The sequence below is a fragment of the Psammomys obesus genome, unplaced genomic scaffold, assembly GCF_907164565.1.
Source record: "Psammomys obesus unplaced genomic scaffold, mPsaObe1.curated_primary_1811, whole genome shotgun sequence".
In the NCBI taxonomy this organism is placed as follows: domain Eukaryota; kingdom Metazoa; phylum Chordata; class Mammalia; order Rodentia; family Muridae; genus Psammomys; species Psammomys obesus.
Window position 1 is genome coordinate 11,580,008 of NW_026585691.1, and position 26,008 is coordinate 11,606,015.

A 26,008-nucleotide genomic window follows, 5' to 3' on the forward strand; every position below is an offset into this window, starting at 1 on the left:
ACCTTCATAAGACACTACATGGGAAATATCACCCTCCCAGGCCATTAAGAAAGAAAACATTATTTTTAATGTAAGTGCGTTTGGTACACAATCATACATTCCTATCACATCCATTTTATAGGTATATATTCACTCTGATAAAGATTACTTTCTTGCTAAGGTGACATGTGACTAGGCCAGCCTTGTGACAATATGACCATTTGATACAAACATACTACTGTGTATCGGGGTCATACTGTTTCTCCCCAAAGATGTTACAGTGGAACAAATAGCTTCTAGAACATTTCTGTTTCTTTAATGTGTTGATTTAATAAGAGAGCAGCTGAGCAGAGCTCAGCCCTAGAGAACAATTCGTCAGGTTTGTCACACCAGTGAATAAAGAGAGAATGTGAGTTGGCTGTGCACATGGTATTTATTGCATGCTGTGGTGGACATGCCCATTTAATACTCCCCGTCTATGCCAATGGCTCGTACGTCTTACTGCACGTAGAAATCACTTAACGACTTAAACAACTAACTTCTGGCTGCAGCCCCAGATATTCCCATCTAATTGAATGGGGTGTGACCCAGGATCCCAGATGAGGGGTGTGTGGAGGTCTGGGAGCTATACAGGGTGTGGTAGTTACCGTGGCTTTCTCTGATGCTTTCTGTAGTGGGGTTAATTGGTCTCTAACCACTCAACTAGAATGTACTGATGCCCTGGCCTCAGTTTCCCCAGTTGAAAAGCCCTGGCCAAGCACATCCTCCACAAATGGCTTCTGTTGCCCTTTCCAGATCGTGAGTGATCAATGCTCCCAGAATGCGGACCACTGCCCTTAGCACTTAAGAAGGTCTGTGCAGCATAAAGCTCTCAAAATTATAGAGTAAATATTTTCTGTCAGGCTCTCAAGGAAAGTTTTCGAAACAATTCTCTCTTCTCATGTGTATAAGCGGGATTTCTTTTAATGGCTCCAAAGACCCGGCCAGAGTGGTAACAGAATCGAGGCTTACTTCTCTCTATCCACTTAAACAATTATCGATGGACAAGGCCCATCTCATTTAGTTGTGCTCTGTGGGTAAGCCTGGCCCTCTGGGACCCACGCCTGGAGGAAGACTCAAAGGCCCAAGGCCACCCGAGCTTCCACCACTGATATTCTCATGTCTTTGCCTCTGTTCTTCCAGAACTTGCTTGGTACCCCATATTTTAGGACTCTGTGCATGTGCGTGCACACGGAGAAAGGGGGGAGGGCGGGGAGAGAGAGAGAGAGAGAGAGAGAGAGAGCAAGTTGACAAAAGCACTGCCTGTATGTTAGTGATTGTCCCAAAGCAACTCAGTTTCTGTCGGGCACCCCTGCGCCTGCCACCCTTCATTCTTTGCATACAGCATGGGGTAAAGAGAATGGAGAGGTTCTGCAACCAGTCCCTAACTTTTAACATCTGATGACGATTCCCTGGTCCCAATGAGAGGGTTGTCAGAAGAACACAACGAATTATGTGCTTTCGATTTTTGGTGTTTTTTTTTTTTGTTTTTTTGTTTTGTTTTGTTTTTGTTTTTTTGTTTTTTGTTTTTTTTTTTTTTCCCTCTTGCCTTCTTAAACAGGGATTGGAGGGGGTGGTTAGATATACAAGCGTGCGAATCCTGCCACCTAGTGGCCGTGCTGCTCACCACAGGCGCCTTGATGAGTGGGTGAGGAGCCGCTGCCGTGATTCCAGTATTGATGGAGGCACAAAAATCGTTCATTAAGGCAATTTAATCTTTGCTATTAAATGTCCCTTCAATTCATTTGGGGTAATTAAGATGCAGTTAAAGTGATTAAATTCTAATTACTTATGCTAGAGAAAGACATATTTGTCACGCTAATGCTGTTAGACGAAGGACCCAGAAAGAAAGTTAACATTTACTTCAAATGATGCAGCTGGAAAAATCAGTTCCTCTTTTCATCATTAATCTGGTGAGCTGGGTGATTATGTAATGGCACTACAAGCTCATTAAATAGGAGAAGTGCTGATTAAAATGACTGCCAGGAGGAAAACTTGAGCAAGAAGTAACTCAGTACTCAGCATTCTCGGGCAAAATCACTAGGTGTTCTTGCCCTCCAAGCCCTCACCCCAAAGTAATAAAGACCTGGTAAGCTTTATCCTAAAACTGAACTAGGGATGGTACACAGACGGCTTTTATTATCAAACCACAGACATTGTTCAATGTAAACATTAAAAATAAAAACAGGGTCTCACATCTTCCAGGCTAGTCTTGAACTTGCAGTTTAACCAAAGATGACCAAGGACAAACCTCTGATTCTCCTGCCCCCACCTTCTGAGTTCTGAGCTGTGCTGCCATGCCATGCTTATGTATGTAGTGCTGGAAATCAAATCCAGAGAGTTCAAGCATCGGAGGACCAACTAAGTATGGCTGCTACCAATTGGTCTCTTTTCAATTAGTTTTCCATGTTCCGGTGTAGAGTGGTCTTAAATTATAAAAAAGTTCGCTGATGCTTTCCTACCATAATCTCTTGGCTCCCAGACTCTTAGAATAACTTAATTATGGCTGTTCATAAATGAGTCAAATAGAAACGTAATGAATTTGAAATTTGCTTTACAAACACACACGCTTTTTATATTTTGGGTTGTGAGTCTAGCCTTTAACGCTGAGGCATTTCCCCAGCCCCCCCCTCCACACACACACACACACACACACACACACACACACACACACACACATGATTTTTAAGATGGTCCCTCACATTTTTCCAGCAAGGTGATTCAAGAATAAGAATCAATGAGATAATTGGAAGTTGTCTTCCTCGAGATACCTATATCTCTTTAGTATAGTTAAATTTGTACATTGAAACCATAATTAAGGAGGCTATCTCTGTCTCCTATTCATCCCGCTGGCTATTTCTCCTGTGCACACCATAAGCAAAGAAGTGAACGTTATCAAATTCTTCAGTCAGTTAAGTCAAACAATTACCTTTAAAAATAAATTGATTATTTGGATATGTAAGGTCATTCTGAGTCACATCATGCTGTCTTTTTAATATAATATTTTTATTAATTCATACATGACATCATGCTGTCTTAAATTACTCAGAGTAGGGAACTGTGGATTAAGCGTCAAGTGCCCGAGAGAAAGGTTCATGCCGTAATTAGCTCTTAGAACTTGTCAAGTGATTTCACCTTTCTGAGCTTCCACCTCCTTAAATGTAAAATGAAAGATTTGGCCTTCAGATCCCTTCCAGGTCTCATTCTGTCATTGATTGCCTCCTATCTTGACTGGTAACCATGGCAAAGCCCAGTGGGCACCTTCATCTCCTATATCCATTTAGTGTCCTGTCCACCTATATTAGGATTAGACAAGCTGTGGAGCACTGGGCGCAGGCTGGATGGCAGTGTCTCCAGCTCACCTCTGCAGTCAGGCTCAGGAGGTAACAGCCCAGGCAGCCAGGAGCATTGCCTCCTGGCACAGAAGTGCTGTCTCGTGAGATCCCACTGCCTGTGTTCCAGGAGCCAGGGATACGGGCGGACAGGAATAGTACGGGCTGTCACAGACTCATGGACACCACCTCTGCGCTACTGTGGGAGTGTATATCAGCATCTTCGCTGTAACAAACTTGCCATCACCACATAACCGTGAGTCCACATGTGTCTGGAAAGTCCAGTCTTTCGTATAATTATGAAGTCACAGCATTCCTGGAAAAGTGAAAAGACTGCTCCTGGGAACTTTGTTCCAAAAAGAAAAAAATAAAATAAAATAAATAGCCCAAATGTACACACATGAAGCAGAAAGTTCTCATATGAGGCAAAACTCAAAAGCAAGCAAGGCTGAACAACTGGATTGAGAGATGTAGGCATACATGATGCAAATCCTTTTTTTAAAACACCGATGGGGCTGGGCAGTGAGGGCAAACACCTTTAGTCCCAGCACTCGGGAGGTACAAGCAGGTGGATATCTTAGTTCAAGGCCAGCCTGGTCCACAGAGCATGTTCCAGGAGAGCCAGGACTGTACAGAAAAACCCTGTTTCAAAACAGAAACAATCCCCTCCCACTCAAAAAAAATGGGTAAGATTTGAGAGGCTGAGGCAGGAAATTCATGAGTTCAAGGCCAGCTGGGATTACATAGAGAGGCCTTGTCTGAAAAAGTAACTAAAATAATAGATGATAGACAGTTACCTTAGGTAGAAGATAAATGGATGGATGGGCAGGTGCATAGATAGGTAGGTACATGGTAGAAGATGGCAGGTGAACGGATAGACAGATAATAGATGATAGATCTAGGTAGGTAGTCCCCAGAGGGTGGTAGATAAATGATAGATAATAGAAGATGAGAGAGAGAGAGAGAGAGAGAGAGAGAGAGAGAGAGAAATGTGCATGGGTATAGCTCAGTAGTGGAGTGCTTATTCAAGTGCAAGCAAGCCCTTGGTTGTATCCCTAGCATTACACACACACACACACACACACACACACACACACACACACACGGAGGGGGAGAGAGAGAGCACAAATTCCCTGTGTCTTTAGACATTGGCTGTGTTCAAATTCTCCTTTTGGGTGGAGGGTAAGTTTAAGAGTTCATTTTGTAACCTTTTCAGACCTTATGAACATGATACAGAACATGTACCACCGCCAGGCGTGCGTAGTCTTTTTGGAAACACTAAATATCAAATAGTTTAAACACTGGGGAAGAAGATGGTGGTTTAGGGAAGTTGTTTGTTTGGGGTCATTTTTTGAGGTGGGGGTCTTGTTCCCTAACCCACTTTTATTCAAATAAACCCTGAGCATTCTGTATTGTCATTTTAGCATGATTTGGTCCTTACTAGATAGCAGCTTTTTCAGGGACCCTTAGTCAGCTGTGGACGGAGTGTGAGGAGAGACAGAAGATCTAGTGCAGTCTGAAAGGTCCTGCACACCAGTCAGGAAATCTGACTAGTGGAGGAAGACACCGCTGTTGATTTGCTTCTTCAGGGAGCGAGTGGGGGGGTGGGGGGCGGAGGTGTTCGGCTCAATTGCTGTTGCAGGAAAAAGTCCAGGAAATGAAAGAACGATTCTAAAGACCTAGAGAATGAGACGGGCTTAAGTCTGAAGTCAGGGCAGCAGGAATGAAAATGCATGGAGCCCAGGCTAAAATCCCTCTATGACTCACTGTATAGTCAAGGCTGACCTTGAACCTCCGATCTTCCTGTCTTTACCTCCCCAAGGCTGGCACTACACTCAGGAGCTGCCCATACCTTTTGTTCTCTGAAGATTCCCAGGTGAAGCCTGACATAACGGTGTACACCTGTAACCCCTGTAGTCTAGGGCTTAGGCAAGAGGGTCAGGAGGGAGTTCAAGGCCAGCCGAGCCACATAAGTCTCTGATTTCTTCAAAAGTTGGTGCTGGGAATTCAATAGTGACTGGCCTGTGTTTACTTCTCTCGTTTCTGGAATAGCCCATAGCCTTGCTCACTGTGCAACGGGGTGTGTGTAAGAAATCTCTAACTTCTTTTTATCTCTTCCGATTACAAAGTTCACTCAAGATTTCAAGGTCCCCATAGGCATAGCTAATTCCGGATACACACGCTTCCGACTTGAAAGCCATCTCGAGTCAATGCATCCCTCCTCCTCTGAGTGAGGCTCCAAGACCAGCAACACCAGCATCACCTAGGAACTCTGAGTTCAGCTCTGACTTCCTGCATCTAAATCTGTACTTTCACAGGGTCCCCAAAAGGTTCCTAGAGATGTAAGGCCTAAGAAAGACTATAGCAAATCCTTCACCGTGTTCCTATTCCTTCCTTTGCCCAAACACTGACTGGCTGGAGACTCTCATACACCAGGCACTGGCTTAAGTATGTGGACACAAAAGCAGAATCTTAAAAGTGCTGATGGAGACCTTGGGCATCTGAACAGGCTGAGGGCCTCCTGCAGCAGGGGCTAAAGGCAGCCGTGGCCAGTTGTGAAATAATGATGGGCCTCGTGCTTTTGAAAGCCTGCTGGCATGGGAGTGGGCAGATGAACAGTAGCTAAGAGAGAGGGTCTGCAAATGGGTGGGTGGGAGTGGGGACTTGAATGCGACTTTTAAAATAAAATGCATTTCACCGTGCGGAAAGCATGTGCTTTGGCCTCCATCGCTGAAATCAGAGCCTGGCAGATGCTTTCGCTGCTGGTGGGAAGGTGGTGCTTCACCGGGGAAGGGAAAAGCCACATCCTGGGAGTGGGTCTGGTGCAGATAACCCCTGTGACCTTGCCTTGGGAAGCTGGGCACTTGGATATATCTTTACCCACAGATATACCTTTACCTGCCATGGTGTGGTAGTCAGTCTTTCCGTCCCCAGCCAATTGATGCCTCTGAGGGCATAGGGCCCCTACAGAACCAATGGGAGGGGTCAAGCACACCCATCCCTGTTGTCAGAGAAACAAAAATAACCCTAAGAACAGAGCACCAGTCAGCAAAGACTGAGGGAAGACACTCAGCACAGTGTGTGCTGTGTGTGCCTGGCAGGAAAGTGTTGGTGCGTCTCCATTGGGCTGTGGGTCAGCCTGTACTGGGAACAGCTCTCCAGACACACAGGTTATTTAATCAGAAAGAGAATCCTGCTGTTCTTTAATCTGGTTGTCTTAGTTTGCTTTCTGTTGCTGTGGTAAAACACTGACCAAAACCAAACTGGGAACCAGGCACCAAGATCCGCCCGCCTCTGCCTGCCTGAGTGCTGGAATTACAGGCGTGCGCCCCTGCACCTGGCTAACTTTTAAAAAGTTAAACAATAAGTAGGCAAGTTTTCTTCCCAATCCATTCTCCTGTTATTAAGTTTGTCAATAGACTTTTGTGTGTTTTCGAGTACTCCATACTAAATTTAATAATGTAGGGTTTTAAATTCCAGCATTATCGCATTAGTAATAGGTTGGAAGGGTATTCGCACAAAAAAGGGTTGGTTGTCTGTATAGACATGGGGGGGGGGCTTCTGAAACCTGGGTGGGGGAGCTTCTAGAACCCCGTTCTTCTATGCTTTCCAAGATAACCTATGACTTTTAAAGTATGTGAGCATGTGTGTGTGTATGTGTGTGTGAGAGAGACAGACAGACAGACAGACAGAGACAGACAGACAAAGTAGGGTGGATGGTCTTCTTTGCAAATAATTAAAGGCTTTTTCATCTCCCAAAAACTGTAAATCTCTATGGAAAATGGAGAATGCTTCTTGTTTGAATTCTTGTGGCTGACGGCTACCGCTCTAAAAAGTGCTTATTTCTACACTGGGCAGAAACAAAGTGGACACAGAAGAGGCTGACCATGCTCTAGGGAGGAGGAAAGGAGTCCCAGCTTCAACGGAGGAGGTTCCTTCGTTCCAAGGTTTTTGTTTTGTTTTTGTTTTTGAAATGACTCAGGGGCTGGAGAGAGGGCTCACCTCACGGCTTACGAGAGCCCACTGCTCTTTGAGGACTTGAACTTTCAGCACCCAGGGCGACCGACCACACTCACCTGTAACTCTAGCTCCAGGGAATCTAATGCCCTCATGCTGACCTCCATAGGCACTGCATTCACCTGCACACAGAGGCACACTCGGAAGGCACGTGGTTATGTTATTACATTTATGGCAGAGTATTTGAAAACACAAAAAATGACAGAGTCATACTAATCCCCAGTGACTCCACCATTACTCTTTCCCAAACTATTATGAATAGCATTCATTCATTCATTCATTCATTCATTCATTATCTATGTAGAGATAGGATGCTCACAATCTTCAAGATAGCAGATGATGAAGCACACACTCGCCTTTGCACTCAGAGCACTTAATGCCAGAAAACATTTATGAATCTTCTATTTTATAGTTGTGCTATAATTTATTTAATCAATCTCCTATTTTTAGACACTTACATTGGTCTATAAACTGCTCAGGGAAATAAAGTTTTATGGTTTTATATTTTAGATGTATCATAACTCACAAGTCCTCTCCAACAACCGTGCCTAGCCTTGAGTATTTCACTGCATTCTGGGCTTTTGCTTGATCTTGCTATTACCGAGTGACACACCAGCCTGCAGCATCACCCAGCAAGCTTTACCAAAGACTTGGGTTTCTCTTTCAAAGATTTTTTTTTAAAATCTAAGCATTAGATGCCCACATAGAAGCTTTAGTAACCAAACACTAAATATTATTATTCTATAACCAAACACTAAATAACTAAATACTGGTTTATTTCCTTCTTCTCTATAATATTGTTAATTCTTTGAGAATTTCATACACTGTATTTTGATCATATTCACCCCACACACATTTCCCCAAAACTTCTGGATTTTCCTTCTATCACCTAACTTCCTAACTTCATGACCTCTATTTAAAAAAATAACCCACTGAGTCTAACTTATGCTACCCGTGTGTGTAAAGCCATCCACTGGAACACAGTGAGCCAACCAGGGACCCCACAATTAAAGAAAACTGTCTGTCCCTCCCCAGAAACCATGAAGGGTTAATGGATCTTCGCTTAGGGATGGGGTCTCAGGAACCCCTTCCACTCCAAGCTGGCATGTTTGCAGGTCTTGCCTTGGTAACTACAGCTACCATGAGTTCATGAGTGCAGAGGTCCTGTCACATACAGAAGACACTGTTTTGCTCCAGTCCTTCCTGATCCCATAATTGTACCTCATAGTTTTTTAAGGGCATATATATAAGTGGGACCCTTGCCACAAGCCTGAGTTCAATCTCCTGGACCCTCATGGTGAAAAAGAGAAAATCAGCTTCCTCAAGTTGTCCTCTGACCTCCGCCTGTATACACACACACACACACACACACACACACACACACACAAATAATAAATAAACAAAAAAAGCAATAAAAATGAAGCACAGAAGCAGTTTCGGTTTTCATTTGGAACTCATTTCAAATTATGAAAACCTGCAAAGGTAAATAGAGCAAAGGCCATCAAGGTACCCTCCCTCAGCTGTGAACACTGGCCAGTGGCTAGCATCCCCCTTTCTTTGCTTCCTGTTTGCTCTTTTCCATGTAGGAAAAGAAGGCAGGCTATATTCACCATGGTCCCTTACCTCAAAATACTTGAAGCGCATGGATACTCTCTTTCGTGGTCACTGCTCAGCTTTGTCAGGTGACTCGGCAATGTCCGCAGAGCATGACTCTCCAGTGCAGAATTCTGTCACAGTTCTCTTGCTTCTCTTACTGTGAAATGTTCCTCTTCCGTCTCCCTCTGCCTTTTACAAAGCTGGCATGTTTGAAGAATGCAACTCTCTTTTAAACTTTTGTTTAGTCATTTGTTTGTAGGTGTGTGTGTGTGCATGCATGCCAGCATTTCAAGGCACCTGTGTGGAGGTCAGTATACAGAAGATGGGTCTCCCCTTCCACCGTGCGGGTACCAGAAATGGAACTCTGGTCAGGTTACCTTTATTTTCAGCCCCCTTAGAGTTTGCCCGTTCTCCTATGTGTGCTTCTGTTGTTTCCTCGTGTTTCCATTGAGCTTCTGCTCTCTTACCCAGAAAGCGGCATGGGTGGCAGTGTGCCTTCTCTGAGGATCACATCTGGAGGCCCCCAACTGTCTGTTCCTCACTTACCTGGTGAGTGTGTTTTGTTTACCCAAAGTGTTGTCTAATTGCTGCACTGTGTAATCACTGGACATTCCCCCCCTCCCCCCGCCCCTTCCTTCCAACCAAGACACTTTAAGACAGTGCAAATGTTCTACTTCTCAAAATTCCCCATCTATTTAGCACCTGATGACTCTTTGCTTGGTCTGGCTTTCTGCCCTCAGCATTCTGCACAGGTAGTCCTCAGCGCTCCTCCCCTGTCTCTCACCCATATACTATTGGTGTATGCTCACGGGTTCCTTTTTTTTTTTTCAGTCAACAATTTGCAACATGTTACTTGCTTTTAAATATCTCTGGTGCTCAAGTTGTCCCAAACTTGGCAGATGGGAGCCCCTTCTAGGTCCTGCGACATAGTCTCGCTATTAAAAAAAAAAGAAAAGAAAAAAAGCAAAAAAAAAAAAAAAAAAAAAAAAAAAAAAAAAAACCTCTCCAACATAAAAAGATATTCCACGTTCATCTGGCACCCTCCCTGCCCCAAGCCTTGGATTTTCCCCATCTTGGCTGAGCCATGGCTTCTGCTGGTGGATCAGGCATCGGAGACTGAGGAAAGCTGGGTCCTGGTGTGCATGTGCTATCAGCATGGCTCTGTTTCTTTGCTCAGATAAAGCTGGGAAGTAGATCTATAGTCAGAAGACTGACACCCGATAATCAGTTGTTATTCTCTCTCCCCCCTCCCCCTGCACACTTGCTCAGTCTTCTAGCACATCTGGAAACAAACCTCCTTAACCATTTTTGGTAGGAATAGCTCCCCACTCTTCTTCGAAACACATGTGCCTGCATCACTGGGGAGCTTCTTCAGAAACTCCCACTGCACGGAGACAGATCCTCACCACCCGTATTTTAACAAGTGACTGTAACATGTGCTAAACTATGAGATACACAGCTCACTACTGTAATGTAGGCTTGTCCTGTTCATCTAGTGCCAGCCCGGTAGATGACAGACATGCCAAAACTTCTCTTCATCTCTCTGGTCCTAAAATATGTCTCCCTAAAAGAAAGCTGCTTTCCAGGCTCCCTGCTCTCTCTCCTCCTTAGGTGATTGGCAAGATGGGAGAGGCTCCATTAGTTAGTGCTGACAAACCTCTCAGCCAAGGGCTAGACTGTTGTTGGTCAGAGGTACAGGGTATTGTCAGCATGGTGACCCTTGGGTTCAGTTCCTAGCACCAAAAGCCAGCACAGCTCCCAGCCACTTTTATCAGAAGCGCCTGATCCAGGGTAGCATTCATAACCTCTGTTCCCATCTGCTCAGGCAGAATCTTCACATGACTCAAGTCTAAGAAACACTGGCCTTGAGCACCTCAGCCTTACCTACGAGACTGAATCACCTGGGGCCTCTATGTACATTTCACATCTAGAGCTAGGGTTCCAGGTACCAGCTTTTAATGCTTCTCAGTTGGTTCCAATGTCCAGGCACTACTTAGGACTCTTGAAGTTTGTTCTAGCCTTTCTCACTGCAGAGTGCAGGCTAACCCTGAAGCTAAGGAGAAAAGCATGATACCATCACCCATGGAGGTGAGAAACCAGTAGCCAGAGGAACCCAAATGGCACAGTATTCGGTGATGTGCCAGAAAAACATCTTATGATGTTTCCAGCACATTAATCCCAGAGACTGAATTTTCCCCAAGACTCCTTGCTGGGAACCATCTCGTGAATTTATTGTTATGGTTTCCACTACAAAGGAGATAGCTATATGCTGCTCATATCCATAAATCCAACTCTTGGGCTAAAGATATGGCCCAGTTGGTAGAGTACTAGGTTTGTTTTCCAGCATGCATGAACTGGGCACAGTAACCCCAATACTTGGGGGTGGAGGGGGTGAGGCAGAAGGATCAGAAAGTTGAGGTCCTTCTCAGATACACAGCAAGTCTGAGGTCAGACTGAACTACACAAGACCCTGACTTAGTGGGAAAAAACATCCAGTTATTTTCTTCTGTACCCTTGACCAGGGATGTATTGATCGGTTACACTCCAGACTTGGGAAGGAAGATAACAGTGTACTTTAGCCTTCTGAGGTGCAGCGCCTCCACTTGCAAATTACTTGTCTGTGAGATGTGTGGTTACTCTATTCACAACCCAGTTCAGGGTCCCTGACCAACTCAACTCCCCTGTACCTTCTCCTTCTCCAGCCCCACCCTCTGGGTATCATGGCTCCCTTCCCCAAGGACTTGCCTGACTTCCTTTTCCCCTCGTTCTTTTTAGATGTATTTACTTTATTGTTGTAAGAGTCTGGGTGTCCTGCCTGCATGTGCATAAATGCACCATGGGTGTGCCTGCTGCCTGCAGAGGCCAGAAGAAAGTGTCAAATCCACAGGGAGCAGGAGTCACAGACAGTTGTAAAGTTTTCACAAGAGCGCTGCAACTCAAACTCAGGGCCTCTGCAAGAACAACAAGCGCTCTTCATCACTGGACCAACTCTCCAGCCCTCTGCTGATTTTTAATGTCATCTTAGAAATATCTCCTCAGGAGTGTTTACCTGTTTCAAAAGTACTTTTGAAATTTGCAATCCAATTTTATCTTTAGTGTCACTACTTTCTACAGGCTCACATCTAGCTTATTTATAGAACATGAATGCTAGTTTTGCTGGGAGAAAAAAAAAATCTGTATTCTAGCCCCCCCCTCACTTTTTTTAATACCGTGCAAGAGACTGTCTCTATGCTAGTGGAGAGATTAATGGGGAACTAACTGAATTGGGAAGGTGTTCTGTTGTCACAGGAACCAACAAAATTCCCTGGGTCAGAGAAGGCACAGAGAAAGGGAAATGCTAGAACTTGGCCATAGCAGTGTAAGGAATTCTTTGTATGGATAGAAGGAAGAAATGGCATCCTGGATGGAGGGAAAAGCTTAGGTAAAGATGTAGAAGCATGAAGGTGTGTGGTGTGTTTAGGCACAACTTCTGAGCCGTGCGGCGGTGGGACTGGAGAGCAGTGGAGAAAGAGATGCAGTGGCTGAGGTCGTAGTATCAAGATCCTCGGGGAATGAGGTAGGGCAGACGCCGAGCTTTCTTCTGGGCTTCAGGAGGCCCCCTTGAAGTTTATTTTTAGCACATGTTATTGGCATATTGTAGAATTTTACAGTAATGGTTACACAGACATCTTCATAGAAATCCAAACAGAGCAAGCTTCACTCGTTCGAAATTAACTATAGGAAATTATTTTAACTTACAATTTTTGTGTAGCCGTGGGTACATGACTGTGCACATCACACTAGAAGCCGGAGGAAGACATCAGATGTCCTGCTCTGCCACTCTTTACTTTATTCCCTTGAGACAGTCTCTCACTGAAGCTGGCGCCAAACTGTCAACCAGAAGTTCTTCTGACTCCACAACATTGGCAGTCCAGGCATCTGCAGCCACGCCCATCTTTATACCTTATTGCTGAGGACCCAAACTCAGGTCCCCACGCCTGTAGAGCAATACCTCTTACCTTCTGGGTCTCCCTTCCCTGGAAACTGTTTTTGTTTTTTGTTTTTTTTAATTAGAAGTTCTAGTTGTTACGAACACTATAAAATATATAGCTATTAATTATAAAAAGCAGATCAATAAATTTTACAATTCACAATAGACCTACAGGAGCTAAAATGCAAACTAAGCATGTAGTTCATCAGGTCAGCCATATATCTTGACAAACATCGTCACTGTAGGACCATACCTATTATTGGGCTCCAAAGGACGAAAGGGCTTTTTAAATAGTTTTAAATTATGTGTAACCAGGTGAGTATGTGCACTTGAAGCCCTCAACTCCCCATCTCTTCTCTTCCACACAGAGGTTAAGGGGAATTCTCTTTCTAGTCCACCACACCTCCTCTTCATCTCTGCCTACAGGACTAAGGACTGATACTGAGGTTGAGCTACAAGGGGATATGAAAGAGAGGGGGACTGCCCAGTTGACCTGAGAGATGATCATAATCACACTTCTTGAAGAGCCCATTTCCTTTCTGGGCCAGGGATCGGCTTGAGACAGGACCTTTTAATGCAACCCAGGCTTGCCTCCCTCAACCATCCTCATAACCCAGCTTCCTAAGTGCTGGAATCCCAGGCATGTGCCACCAGGCCCAACACAAGCTGTCCATACGTTACACAGTGGCTGGCAGTCCTTGACAGGCTCTGTTCTGCCTACCATGCCCTGAGGTCATTGTGGCTGTTGGTATTGTCAAGCCAAAGAACTGCTTCTCATTTTATCCCTTGAAGAACCTGGCCCAGGCTGGTTAGAAGGATTTGATAGCTCCACAGCAGAGCCAAAGCTCCTGGCAGAGTGATGCTTTTCCTATGACGTGAGCTCCAAGGTCCCTTTCCATTTACAACACATACACACTGGAAAAGACCTTCTCTCCAGCCACAGCGCCACCTGTGTGGAGCCATCAGCCCCGAGATAAATATACTAGGAATACCAGCCGGTGCCCTTAAACAACCGTTCTACACCTGTAACACAGAAGTAGAAACTCAGCTTCAAAAAGCAGGCATACCCATATGCCTGTGTAACACTCGTATGTGTGCACCTATATTTTAAGACTTTCTCCAATTAGGTTTACGTGCGTGTCTTTGCGTAGGTGAACAGAGTGCAGTTGCCTGTAGAGGCCGGAAGGGGGTGACAGATGGCCTAGAGCTGAACTCACAGGTGTGAACCATCTACCCTGGGCTCTGGGAATCACAGTCAGGCCTTCTGCAAGCACAGTGCGTGTGTTAGCTGCTGAATCATCTCTGCAGCCTCCATTTTCAATGACTCAGAGATCTAGGAAACACACTGTTGAGCTGTTTCTGGAGTCTGCGGTGCTTGTCATTGCTTTAAGCTCTTGCTGAGTCGAGCAACTGTGAGGAACAAGCCTTTGTTTCACCGACTTCATCTAGATGAGACTGAATCTGGACTAGCTGATCGCAGTGCCAGCCCTGATTTATATTGTTTTTGCTATTGTTATTTGTTTATTGGAGGAAGACAGGATCTTCCTTTGTAGCCCGATATGGGCTAGAATAGATTACGACTGTGTGCCACACAACTCATGGGCTTACTTGAATAAAAGTAAGATCAATCCCCAGAACCACATAAACGGAACATGGTGGCACTTACACCTATAATCCCTACACTCGAGAGGCAGAAGTCCTCAGATCCTCATTCTCAGTTACACATCGAGTTCCAAGCCAGCCCGAGAAATTAAATCCTGTCCCAAACAACAAAAAAAGCAGTAATAATAAAGAATAAAAATCCATAGAGGCCATAGATGGTACCGTGGAAGTCAATGGAGAAGCTACAGACTGAGACAGAGAGATGGATTGCCTTGGGTGTTATTTAATTAAGGTCACAGTAGACTTTGGAAACCAGAGGAGGTTCTGCAGCCCTGAGTGGTAGTTCCAGGGTCCCCAGAGGCCTCGCCATGCTGTCTGCTCAGTTAAAGAAGTCTCCAGGATCTGCCACCTTCATGACAGGAGTTAGAGTCAGTAAGGCCGAACGGCAGTGTCTGACTCGTATATTGACTTGAAAGAAGAAAAAGTTAGAAAAATAAAAATGTGAAAAAATATTTAGAGTGATAGGGCCTGAAGTCAGAGCCTTGTATTTGCCACGGAGCTGCACCTCCAGCCTCTGCTTAGCAGGGTTCCGTGAATTTTCCTAAGAGCTCATGGTTTTAATCGCCTCTACCCATATGATCTTATTTAAAACTTATTACCACCATGGCAAACAAGAAGCGCACTGTAACTGAGGATATTAAGCTCAAAAATGTTAGTGAATTTGCACAGAATTATCTATTTTTAGTGGCTCCAGGACTATCCACTGTGTCTTCTGAGTCCAGGTTTATCTAACAGGTGTTCCAAGTCCACTGGGCTTTGTAAATGTCCCCCAGGCCATGACAGCTACACCCACTCATTCCCAGACAGATTCCTGGTAAACTTTTGCATAGGTCCCGTGAACTCTTCAGACTAATTTTATTTTTAATGTATGTGTATGCATGTGTGTCTTCTGTGGGTATACACACTTGAGTGCAGTGCCTACCGAGGCCAATAGAGGGTGTCAGATCACCGGGAGACAGACTTAGAGGCAACTGTGAGCCACCTGATATGAATGATGGATGCAAAATCCCAGCCCCTTCCAGAATAGCAAGAGCTCTTAACTGCTGCGCCATCTCTCCAGCCCATCAGTCAACACTTTTGATGGTGGAAAAGGCGTTGGGTCATTAAGGAAGGAAAATGGACAAGGTGATGTTCAGACACTTGGCTCAGAGCTGATTTTAGGGTGTCACTACACACCATATTTATAAAGTGTGTTCCAGGACAAAGCTTCTTAGAATCTAGGTAGTAGAGCACTACTTGTTTGTTGGCTTGTTTTTAATGTACATGTATCTTGGACATGGAGTTCTGGAATATGGAAGAAAAATATACTGGTAGTAATACACTCACGCTTGAATATCCCAGCAATGTCAAGCGTCTATAAACAAATAGTTCTTCCCGCTCACTCTCAGTGATCCTGCGGTACATCAGTGACATCTCACAGACCAGCTTGAGTGTAGCCAGCCACACATGAAGAAATACTCCTCCAAGGGAAACAAGGCCCAAAATTTTTTGCATTTCCCTGCAGAAAGTGTTTCTTGATATCATGAGCTGGGACCCATTTCCACATTCCAGGCTGGGGGTGGGATGGGCGTGTCTGAGCTAAATAACTGCATTTGATTGATTTAGCATCTCCAAACTGACTTGCCCTCACAACCCTGTTCACAGAGTATCTTTTAACACCCAGAAGACTCAGTTTTCCAAACACATTTGGCTCTGCTCTGTATATTGTAGGCAGAGCAAGACCCCAGACATGCTTCTGCCCTTTTCCAGTCCTTCCGCCTCAACTCCCTGAGTGCTGTAATAAAGATGTGTCCCTCCTGCAGCTGGCTCTTTTCTCTTTCTTCCTTTCTCCCCAGTGCACACAATCCTTCATGCCTAGTTCTGCCTCCTGCACAGCACTCACCATGAGCGGCCACACCCTTGCAGATTAAAGCTACCCATCTGGCTGAGGCAGTCCCATCTTCTTAGGAAGTTTGCCACAGATTCCTGAAAGCATCTGTGGTTTGCCTTCTTCCTGGAGGGTACTCATACTGGGGCTCCACGTATCTTCAGTATCCCCCAAATCCATTTCCACCTCCCTCCCATCCCCCAGATATGTCTTGTGTGTGAGTACTTCCCATCACTGCAGTGGCCCTGGCCTCCTGTTACTTGCCAATGTGCCTCTCCCCAAGCTCCCACATACATGTATAAAGACTCAGACCTTCAGCTGGAGCTGTCCTATCCTAGCCTGGGTCATAGCCATCCTTTGACATATCCCACAGACATCCCAAAGCATTTCTCTCATTCACATGGTCTCTCAAGGACTCGGCTGTAATCCTCTATCAAGCTTCCAGAAGCATGGCTTTGTTTTTGTAGCTTGCTCCTCTTCTGGCCAGCTCATGGCTCTAAATGAGCTTGCCTGTTCTCTCTTCTGTTGATAACATGGCTTTCCTAGACAGCAACCCGCACTTTTGCAGAGTTCTATCCGTTGTAACCACACACACAAGAGCCATCTCCAATAGCCCGTAGGCTCTGAGTTCCCCTTATAGACTGCACTTTTTCAGGACACCCTAGGGAAAAGAAAAAAGGGGGAGGCTAGCCAAGCCCCTGTTCCAAAAGAGTTTCACCTCCAAGTTTTACGACCCTACAATATCTGCAACAGTTGAAACCTTGACCAGCAAAATATACTCATCTATAGTTCCCTGATATGAGTGTTGTATGATTTATAAATAGAGATACTCCACCACAAAGGATCTGGGGTTGAGTGGATTTGAGAAACAGGTGTAAAACATGAATCTTGAAGAAGAGGCTATCTGGTAAGGTTTGTCTAAGTGCCCTTGGCACAGACCACTGTGGGAGAGAGTCTTGCTACACTATGTCACCTGGAAAACGCTGGCTGTGTGTAGATTCAGTCCACAGAATCCTGCCAAGTTCCCACGACTTGCTTAAAGTCCTTCAAATGTGTTTCCTGGTTATCTGGAAAATGAACATCTCTTTGCAGAGATTTCCCTTAGCCCTGCCTTTTGAATGATAGATAACTTGAGGCTTCGCCCAATACTGTTATTTACTTTTCCATAAGTATGCCTTGTATAATTTATCATCGAGAGCCCTAATGACTTCCAAGGCTGTATTTCTAGCTCAGACCTCTCCCCTGAGCTCCAGGCTCCATACATCCTGCTGTCTTCTGGACAACTATCTATCGGAGATCTTTAGCAGAATGCCCAGCCAGCACTTCCAATGCACTTTGTCCCATAGATGAGTAGTTCCACCCTCATAAAATTCCTTTTTGCATGTGCCACCATCTAACCAGAAACCTGGAAGTATTCCAAACTCTCTCTCTCTGCCCAGGCCCCCAGGCCAGGTTAGTCAGTACATCCTCTGGATCCTACCCCCTGAGAAGCATACCCCACTCTTCAGTTGCCACTGTATAACTCTGGGTCTTCCCTATAGACTGCCAAATGGCTCCTGTCTTTGCTCAGGGTTTCTGGGAGACAGAAACAGTGCCAGAGAGTTGCATTCTGGGAGGAAATAGTGAGTGCTTTGGGGAATAGCTAAATACCATGAGGGAAGTGTGAGGTTAGCAAGTGTGATGGAGTCACACACACAGGCCACACACATACACATAAGAAATATAATTTTAAGAATTAAAAAAAGAACTAAAGTTCAAATTAGGAGCTAGAGAAATGGCTCCGAGGTTGAGAATATTTGCTGGTCTTCCAGAGGACCCAAGTTCAATTTCCAGAAGCCATGTCAAGTATCACTCCAGCTCCAAGGGATCTGATGCCCTCTTTTTGCTTCCATTGGCACCTGCATTCATGTGTACACACCCATACACAGACATATGGGGTTTTTTTTTCTTTAAGAATTAAATTTCCAGGGCTGGAGAGATGTCTCAGAGGTTAAGAGCACTGGCTATTCTTCCAGGGGTCCTGAGTTCAGTTTTCCAGCAACCCCATGGTGGCTCACAACCATCTATAGTGAGATCTGGTGTCCTCTGCTGTTGTGCAGGCGAAACACGGTATATGTAATCATTAAATAAAATAAAATCTTTTTAAAAAGAGAATTATACATGCTCCCAGCCATCTTGGTGCTTTAGGCAGGAGTCAGCAGGCAGAAGGAAGACTATGAGGAATGGCTGACCAACCCCCCCCCAAAGGGAATTTGTTCTAAACATCTTCCATATTTCTTTGCAGCCTGCAAAAGGAAAGAGCAAGAACATGGGAAGGATAGAGGCAACACCCCCAAAAAGCCCAGGCTGGTCTTCACAGATGTCCAACGTCGAACTCTACACGCAATATTCAAGGAAAATAAGCGTCCCTCCAAAGAATTACAAATCACCATTTCCCAGCAGCTGGGGTTAGAGCTGAGTACTGTCAGCAACTTCTTCATGAACGCCAGGAGGAGGAGTCTGGACAAGTGGCAGGACGAGGGGAGCTCCAGTTCAGGCAATTCGTCATCTTCATCAAGCACCTGTACCAAAGCATGAAGGAAGAACCATGGACTGGAACCTCGGTGGAAAAGCTTTAAATTTAATTTAAGAAATTTTTTTCTAAAGACCAGGACCTCAAGATAGCAGGTTTATACTTAGAAATATTTGAAGAAAAAAAAAAGTGGTATTTATAGTCCAAAGAAACCAAAGACTGAAGCTCACCTGCATTCTGACTTTGTTCAGAGACACATACATCAGCGGGGCAAGACTTGGCAAGAAAAATGATGAGGAAAACAGCGGATCTCATGCCTTCAACAGCGGATCTCACGCCTTCAACCCCCATGCCTCACTGTGCTCCGTGGCTCGAAGCACAGGAACGTTTGAGCCATCGAGTGGACATCTTTTAACATCAGACATGCTCATCTGTTCCGCCACACCACAGAGGTGCACAGTGTCTCCATGTCTGTCACGTGTGGGGGTGTGTGCATGTACACACACACACACACACACACACACACACACACACACATACATACCCCACCACCAGTGGTTAGGGACTCAGGCAGGGATGGTCTTCAGGAAGGGTTGCACGGTAGGAATGTGACCGACGCGGTGTGGGATTTCTAAGTTCGTTGGATCTGAGGGGTGATTTCTCTCATCTAGCCTAGCGTTTGAACCTGCCAGGCCCACAACCTAAATGCAGATTCAAACCCAGCAAAGAAAATTTGAATGGCGCCTAACCCAGTGCACTCTCTTTGTTTGTTAAGAAATGTTCAGATATTTTTAAAGAAAAAAAAATGAAACAAGAGTCCATCCATTAAAAAAAAAAAAAAAATCACCTAGGTACCAAAGAACACACAATATTATAGTGCAGGTATTTTATTGCAATGATTTTAATAACCAAAGCTATTTTTACACAAGATACTATGTAAAGTTATACGTATGAACTGATCTAGCCGTAATCCACATGCCACGTAGGTTCAGGACTATTCTTTATGACTCTTGAAGCATTTGAAATATGAGTTTTCAGAACTGGCAAGGAAGAATGTAGCTTCAGGGAAGCAGCTACCACCATGGCAAAGAGGTCGGTGCGATGCACTTGGGATCATAAATGTCACTTACATGGAGAAGAGACATAATGCAGAATCTACTCATACCCAAGAAGATACGAGGACCCTTTCAGAGCTAGTCCCCACATAAACACAGAAAACTAAGCTTAATGGAACAGATAACTAAATTTAAAAAAAATTGTCCAGAGTGATCATTTTTAGTAACCGATACCCCCCCATAAAAAAAAGACTCAGACTAATTTTGCTCAAATTTACTTTATGCACTTGGCACCAAATATCTTTTAAAAATTTCTTTCCCAACACTAAAGAGGAAAGCAGGCTAATATTAACCACAATTAGTTATCCCATATTTTGTAAGCATCCTAAAAAACAATCGGAGCTGACTTATTGCTGATTTCAGACATTTTACAGTGTAGACATTGGGAAAATAGCAGGTAGAACAATAGAATTGCATAGAAAAACCCAGAGTTCCAGTCTCACACAAGACTTTTGGTTCTTTCAGAATCTAACAACTCATTTTACTATCATAGCCTCTAAAGCATGTTATGTTTCTTCTTGCCATAAACAAACCTGGAAATTTTATCACATGGCTTCTACTCTCTCACAGGGACAGACTAAAAATGAGACCCGAGCTTCCTAATGAAAGCTTTAAATTTTGACTTTCCCCAAACCATTTAACTGGGACTGCGCAGACCAACGCAGGAAAAGAAAACAAAGTTCTAGAAACCATTTGACTCCCAGAAACACTCTGTCTGAACTCAGTTGAACTACAACTGATGTGAACAGTCAAGAGTGGGGTACCCTCAGTTGCTATCACACCTTGCTAGAAACATAACACCGAAAGCTGTCTTGATCCACTGAAATGCCAAATGAACAAAATTTAAAATTTGTAACACAAAATTTGGGGGTTGGGTCTCAGGACCCCGAGAGGAGCCTAAGCTGACTAAATGAACCATCTGTCTCCTTCCTGTTTACTGTCGATGGAGCGAAGGAGACCAGCCTAGGCCTTGACGTGTTTTGTCTTAGCATTTTCCAAAGTTCACCCATAATTCCAACTTTAAAACATTTTCCTTCTAAATATGGCACAATTCTGGTTCAATCAGGAAGAACCAGTAGATCAGCGCCCTTTGAAATTTGCTCTAGTTTTCAGTATTGTAAACAAAAAGAAAAAACAGAAACCTATTTTCTCTCTTCATAGTGGAGGGAGCTGGGGGGCACAGGTGCATTTATGCTAGAAGGGGGATAGCCTTATTTGCTAAAAGTTCAGGGGAAACCCAGCCGTGTCTACAACAATCTTACCAACTTTCAATACTCTAGAAAAGAAAAAAAAAAATGGATTCAGTCAATTGTCTTGACTTTGCTTTTACCACGTTCCTTTCATGATTAACCCAACTGCATTTTGCATTCTTTCAAGCCAATCATTTTGGTACCCTAAAGACACAGTCTTCAAAAAATATGACTACACCTTAAAAATCCCACCATGACAGTTTTCCGAGAAATAACCAGTTACCCTACTTGCTGACACCAAAGATAATTTCATACCAGCGTTAAATTTGCACCCATTACACAATTTCAGGGCCTAGAGATATATTTTCTCATAAACAGAGGCACAAGTCAGAGCCTGAAAAGCAATTTTCTTACTTGACTGAGCATACTCCAAACTTTTGCTTCTTAGAAATCAGAGCAGGCAGACTCAGCTTTTCATAAGCAATACCTTCTCACACCCTGTAGGAACACTCTATTCTTTTCTTTTCTTTTTCTTTTTCTTTTTTTGCCTTTGGAACCAGCATTCAGAGAACATGCTTCCATTTCTGTTCATGTAGCACTAACCAATGGCTCCCCTCACGCTCTGCAGAGCAGATTGCATCTCGTTGGTCATTTCTCAGTCATTTTGCACCATTCACTCCAAGAGTTTATTTCTTATCACTATGCACATTACAAACAAAACCAGAATTAAATACTTTCTTTCCTTTCCTTTTCTTTCCTTTCCCTTTCTTTTCTTTCTTTCTTTCCTTCTTTCTTTCTTTCTTTCTTTCTTCTTTCTTTCTTTTTTTTTCTCTCTTTTTTTTTTTTCCTAGAATGGTTTTGGCCATAAGTCATTCAGGTCTTCAAGTAACTGGAAGCTTTTGCTGAAAGCCATCCAGGTTGTTTGGAGTCTGGAGACTGTAAAACTCAGATTTCAGTAACTATCCAGATAGAAGAATTCTGGACTAAGGACTCCCATCCCGGGGCACCTTGGGTATTGATTCCAAAGACCAAAGAAAACGCATGGAGAGACCCACAAGTTCTGATGGAACTTGACACTCACCATGCCCCTCAGTCCCTCAGAAAAACATAATTATTTTTCCAGAACAATATAAAAGTGCTTGCTATATTTGGCCCCATCCCACCCCCATTACTACCCCAGGTGAACGACCTGTCTTTGCAGGTTAAATGCAACTTTGCTATACCAAAGAGTCTAAGGACATTTTCCCCTATGCTCTGTCGTCCCTCCTTTGTACATACAGGATGAAACTATGCATTCAGCAAACAAAGAGAAAGCACTTCTCCCTTTTCTATCTAGTTGTTTAGGGTGCATTCAAATACCAGAGGCTGTTTGGGGGGTGCACTTGGCCTTCTGGGTTATAACTGTGGTGTGGGTTTGCTTTACAGTGCATTTGGTAACTACTTCCCAAATAGTGTGGACAAAGAAGCAGAAGGTAAGAAATAGCTACTTCCATGTGTTTAAAAACAAAAACAAAAACAAAAAAAAACAAAAAAAAGGAAAAAAAAAAGAAAAAAGAAAAAAAAAGATCTACTATTTATAGTGTGAACCAAAGACGCTACCTCACTCAATTTCCATCGGTGATTTTAATCACATTGATATACCAAAGAATACCAAAGATATTTTCATGCACGGCCGTGGTCTGCAGAAGGAACTCCACCCTCTCCCCTCCCCACCTTCTCCCTCTTCACTCAGTGTGTAAAGTTGTCTTCATTCTTAATAACAATACGATACCGATAACAACAACATTAGGAACGCCTACTCTTACTACTGCTACTTCTTGTAAATCTCTAGGCAAACACGTTGCAAAGTTTGTAAACTCCTAGGACGAGTGCCTTGCTTGAACCAAAGTGTTAAACCGCTGTTAACCTCTCTCTCCTTATACTCTTTGAATACCTCAGCCTCTTAGAAAGGCCACTAATGAAAAAAAAAAAAAAAAAAAGGAATAATTATTCACCGTGGTGCTTTTTCTGCGCAACCATGCAATGAAACTTTCTTTGATACCAAAGGATGACTTCCCCCACCCCCAATTTTTGCTGGTAAACCAAAGCTCCTCCTCTTATTCCCTCCAGAGTCCCTCTCCACCCTTCATGGAGTCCCTTCCCCAGGCAGGCCGTGTGTCACTTTTACCAATTCCTCCAAATACCTCATAGTAATAAAGTTTTAGGGTTATGTTGTATAGAGAGTCTATGTGATAAGGCAGAACTTACTAGTTTGTTAATTGTTAAGGTTACTTTAAAGAAAAAAAAACTTTATAATTCTTATTTATTTTGTAGCTGTGTGTTTGGGTGTTCTCTTCCCTCCCTCCTTTGGTTTGGGGTTTGTTTTATTGGCTGAAATGCTCAGTTGCTCAAGGAAGAGTTAATTTCGGGGAATGTTCCTCACATGGGTTAAAAGTTAAGAGCTGTGTAAAACTGCAAGGATGAAATAAGAACTGATTTTCATTTTGATGGTTACTTACGAAAGTTTTGTGTTTCGTAGAAAATTTGTTTCTACAGGGTAAAAAAAAATGATATATATATATATATATATATAATCTTTTTGTGAAACTGGTTCCTATTTTTCTCTATAATGTGCTGTGATTTGCTTTAATTTAATTACGTTTTATATGAACTTATTTAATCACTTTGTTAATTTATGACTGTGTAGTTTTTACAGTGTATATAGTACAATTGAAATGGCCAAAACTTTATGTTACAATCTCTTTCGTTCTCGATGCTAAGCCGAAGGTGAGAGCCCTTCTTGCCTTCAGGGTGTAGTCTTTAGTTTGTTCTTAGTGGGCACATCTGCACGTGCTGTGAACACTGCCAGCTCCCCCTCAAAAACTTGTACATGCCAATTGAGTTTCCCAAGGTAGAGAGACAGAAGGCATTACCTGTGGTGTTCCATTATTATTATTATTATTATTACTACTACTATTATTATTATTTTGGTTTTTTTAGAAAAAAAAAAAAAACATTACTTTGCTGGTAAGCCCTGAAATTTCAAAGGGTTTGAGACCTTTCCCAATATCTCACAGCACCTGTGTTTGCGGGATTCTTTGTTCCACCACTGATTTTGTTTGCTTGTTTTAACTTTCCAAACATGTGTGTAAGAAGTCAAAGTATAAAAACCCAAAGAGGCAAGCTAACTTGAATCTGGAAACCCTCCCACCTGCCCTTGTTTCTGCACTTCTAGTAGAAGGCAGCCTTTCCAAGCTGTCTTTGAGAGAAGGAAAGGGCTTGGGGGCCCACCAACTCCCAGAGGCCTAGGCAAGAAGCAAAACAAATTCAGTTAGCTCAATGATAAGCTCCCCATGGCTGCCCCATTCTGGCCTTCTCCCCTGGACCTTACCCAAATGGGAAGGAGAGCACATACCCAGAGCTATTTGAAATTGTGTCCTCTCACTCTCCATCTCACAGACAAGAGTCTTGGCCAGGCCCCTTAGCCACGGCAGGCCTGGTCCTTGATCAGCACACACAGAACCCTCAAGGACCAGGGCCACCGTCACAGAAGCCACGACTCCACTTCACTGACCTGAGCTGTGTAGACTCAATGGCGATGATGTAGGCGCCATCTCTCTCAACACAGGCTGTTGATCTTTTCTTCTGCAGGCGTGTTTGGGGTGGAGAAGGAGAGAGGAGGGTGTAGATTTTGAGTCAAGAGGTACATTTTTATACCGATTGTGTATGTGAATAGGGTGATATGTCTGCTCTGAGCCCTGGGGGTTCTTTGCTCTGTGGGTGAGAGTCAGGGAGCTGGGGAAAGACTCTGAGAGAGACGAGTTAGGACTGGCAGTGAAGCTCAAAGCAGAATTATCTTTACAAGGTCACATTTTAACTTCTGTGTTAGTGTTGGGGTTTTTTTATAGTATGTTCTGCATTTATTACATAATCATTGTGGGCTTATTTTAGATTTGCCATCTGAACCAACTGACAATTAAAAAAACAATAATAATAAATGTTAAAACACTGCCTTCCATTTGTTTTGCTAGTTGTCGTCATCTCCCTGTCCCTCCCTGTTTGCTGTCCAGCCCATCTGTCATTCACTGATACCTGTCCCTTCCCCCTTTTCTATTTTCAGCACACTTTTGACCTCAGCTATTCTAAGAGTGTGACTCAGTTTCCCTGTTCAAGTTAGCTTGATGGTTTATTATAAAAGGAGGGCGCCTAAGACAATCATCAGGTAAAATTTAAATAAAAGATCAGTAGAATAGAAAATCTTCCAAGGGCAGGGGGAGTTCTTCCTTAGCAATGAATAAAAAAAAAAAAAATCAACAGGAAAGGTAAATACATGATTAATTAGCTACACACCTAACCATGAGGGGCTTAGAAGATTTTTGATAAGAGACAAAAGTTACTGTCCTTTTCTTTGTCAGTTAGAAAATGGTAGTAGTTTCTACACCGCATCAACACGTCAGATGGAATGATTGTTGTACCGAGTTACGGTCATTTGCTGATATGATACCTCGTCTGTCTTTCTCTCTGTTGATGCTTCTGTATTTTTCCTGCATAGCGACAAAATGTGTTAGGCATTCTTCTGGTTTGTACTGCGTTAAGGCTTCTTTCTTTCTTTCCCCTTCTTCTTCTTCTTCTTGTTTTCTTTTAATTTTTATTTTTTGAGCTTCAATACTGTTCTCACTTTTAAGCCGTGCAATATCATCTGCTGTGTTTGCTAAAGAAAACGAAGAAGAAAAAAAAAAAAAAAAAAAAA

At 43.6% G+C, this 26,008-nt stretch overlaps 1 protein-coding gene across 4 annotated transcripts in view; it reads left to right on the forward strand.

Moving 5' to 3' along the window:
- Onecut1 (one cut homeobox 1) overlaps positions 1–25,585 on the forward strand; it is a 33,018-nt gene extending 7,433 nt beyond the window's left edge. Inside the window, exons 2-3 of one of the 4 annotated variants that reach the window (XM_055598506.1) lie at positions 9,435–9,512; positions 11,739–11,792. In XM_055598506.1, the coding sequence (XP_055454481.1) occupies positions 9,435–9,512; positions 11,739–11,761 (101 nt within the window). In that variant the 3' untranslated portion in view covers positions 11,762–11,792. Of the gene's footprint in view, positions 1–5,668; positions 5,878–9,434; positions 9,513–11,738; positions 11,793–18,746 lie in introns of those variants that run through there. The other 3 variants (XM_055598488.1, XM_055598522.1, XM_055598498.1) reach the window with 3 other exon arrangements.
- Positions 25,586–26,008: the final 423 nt, after the last annotated feature.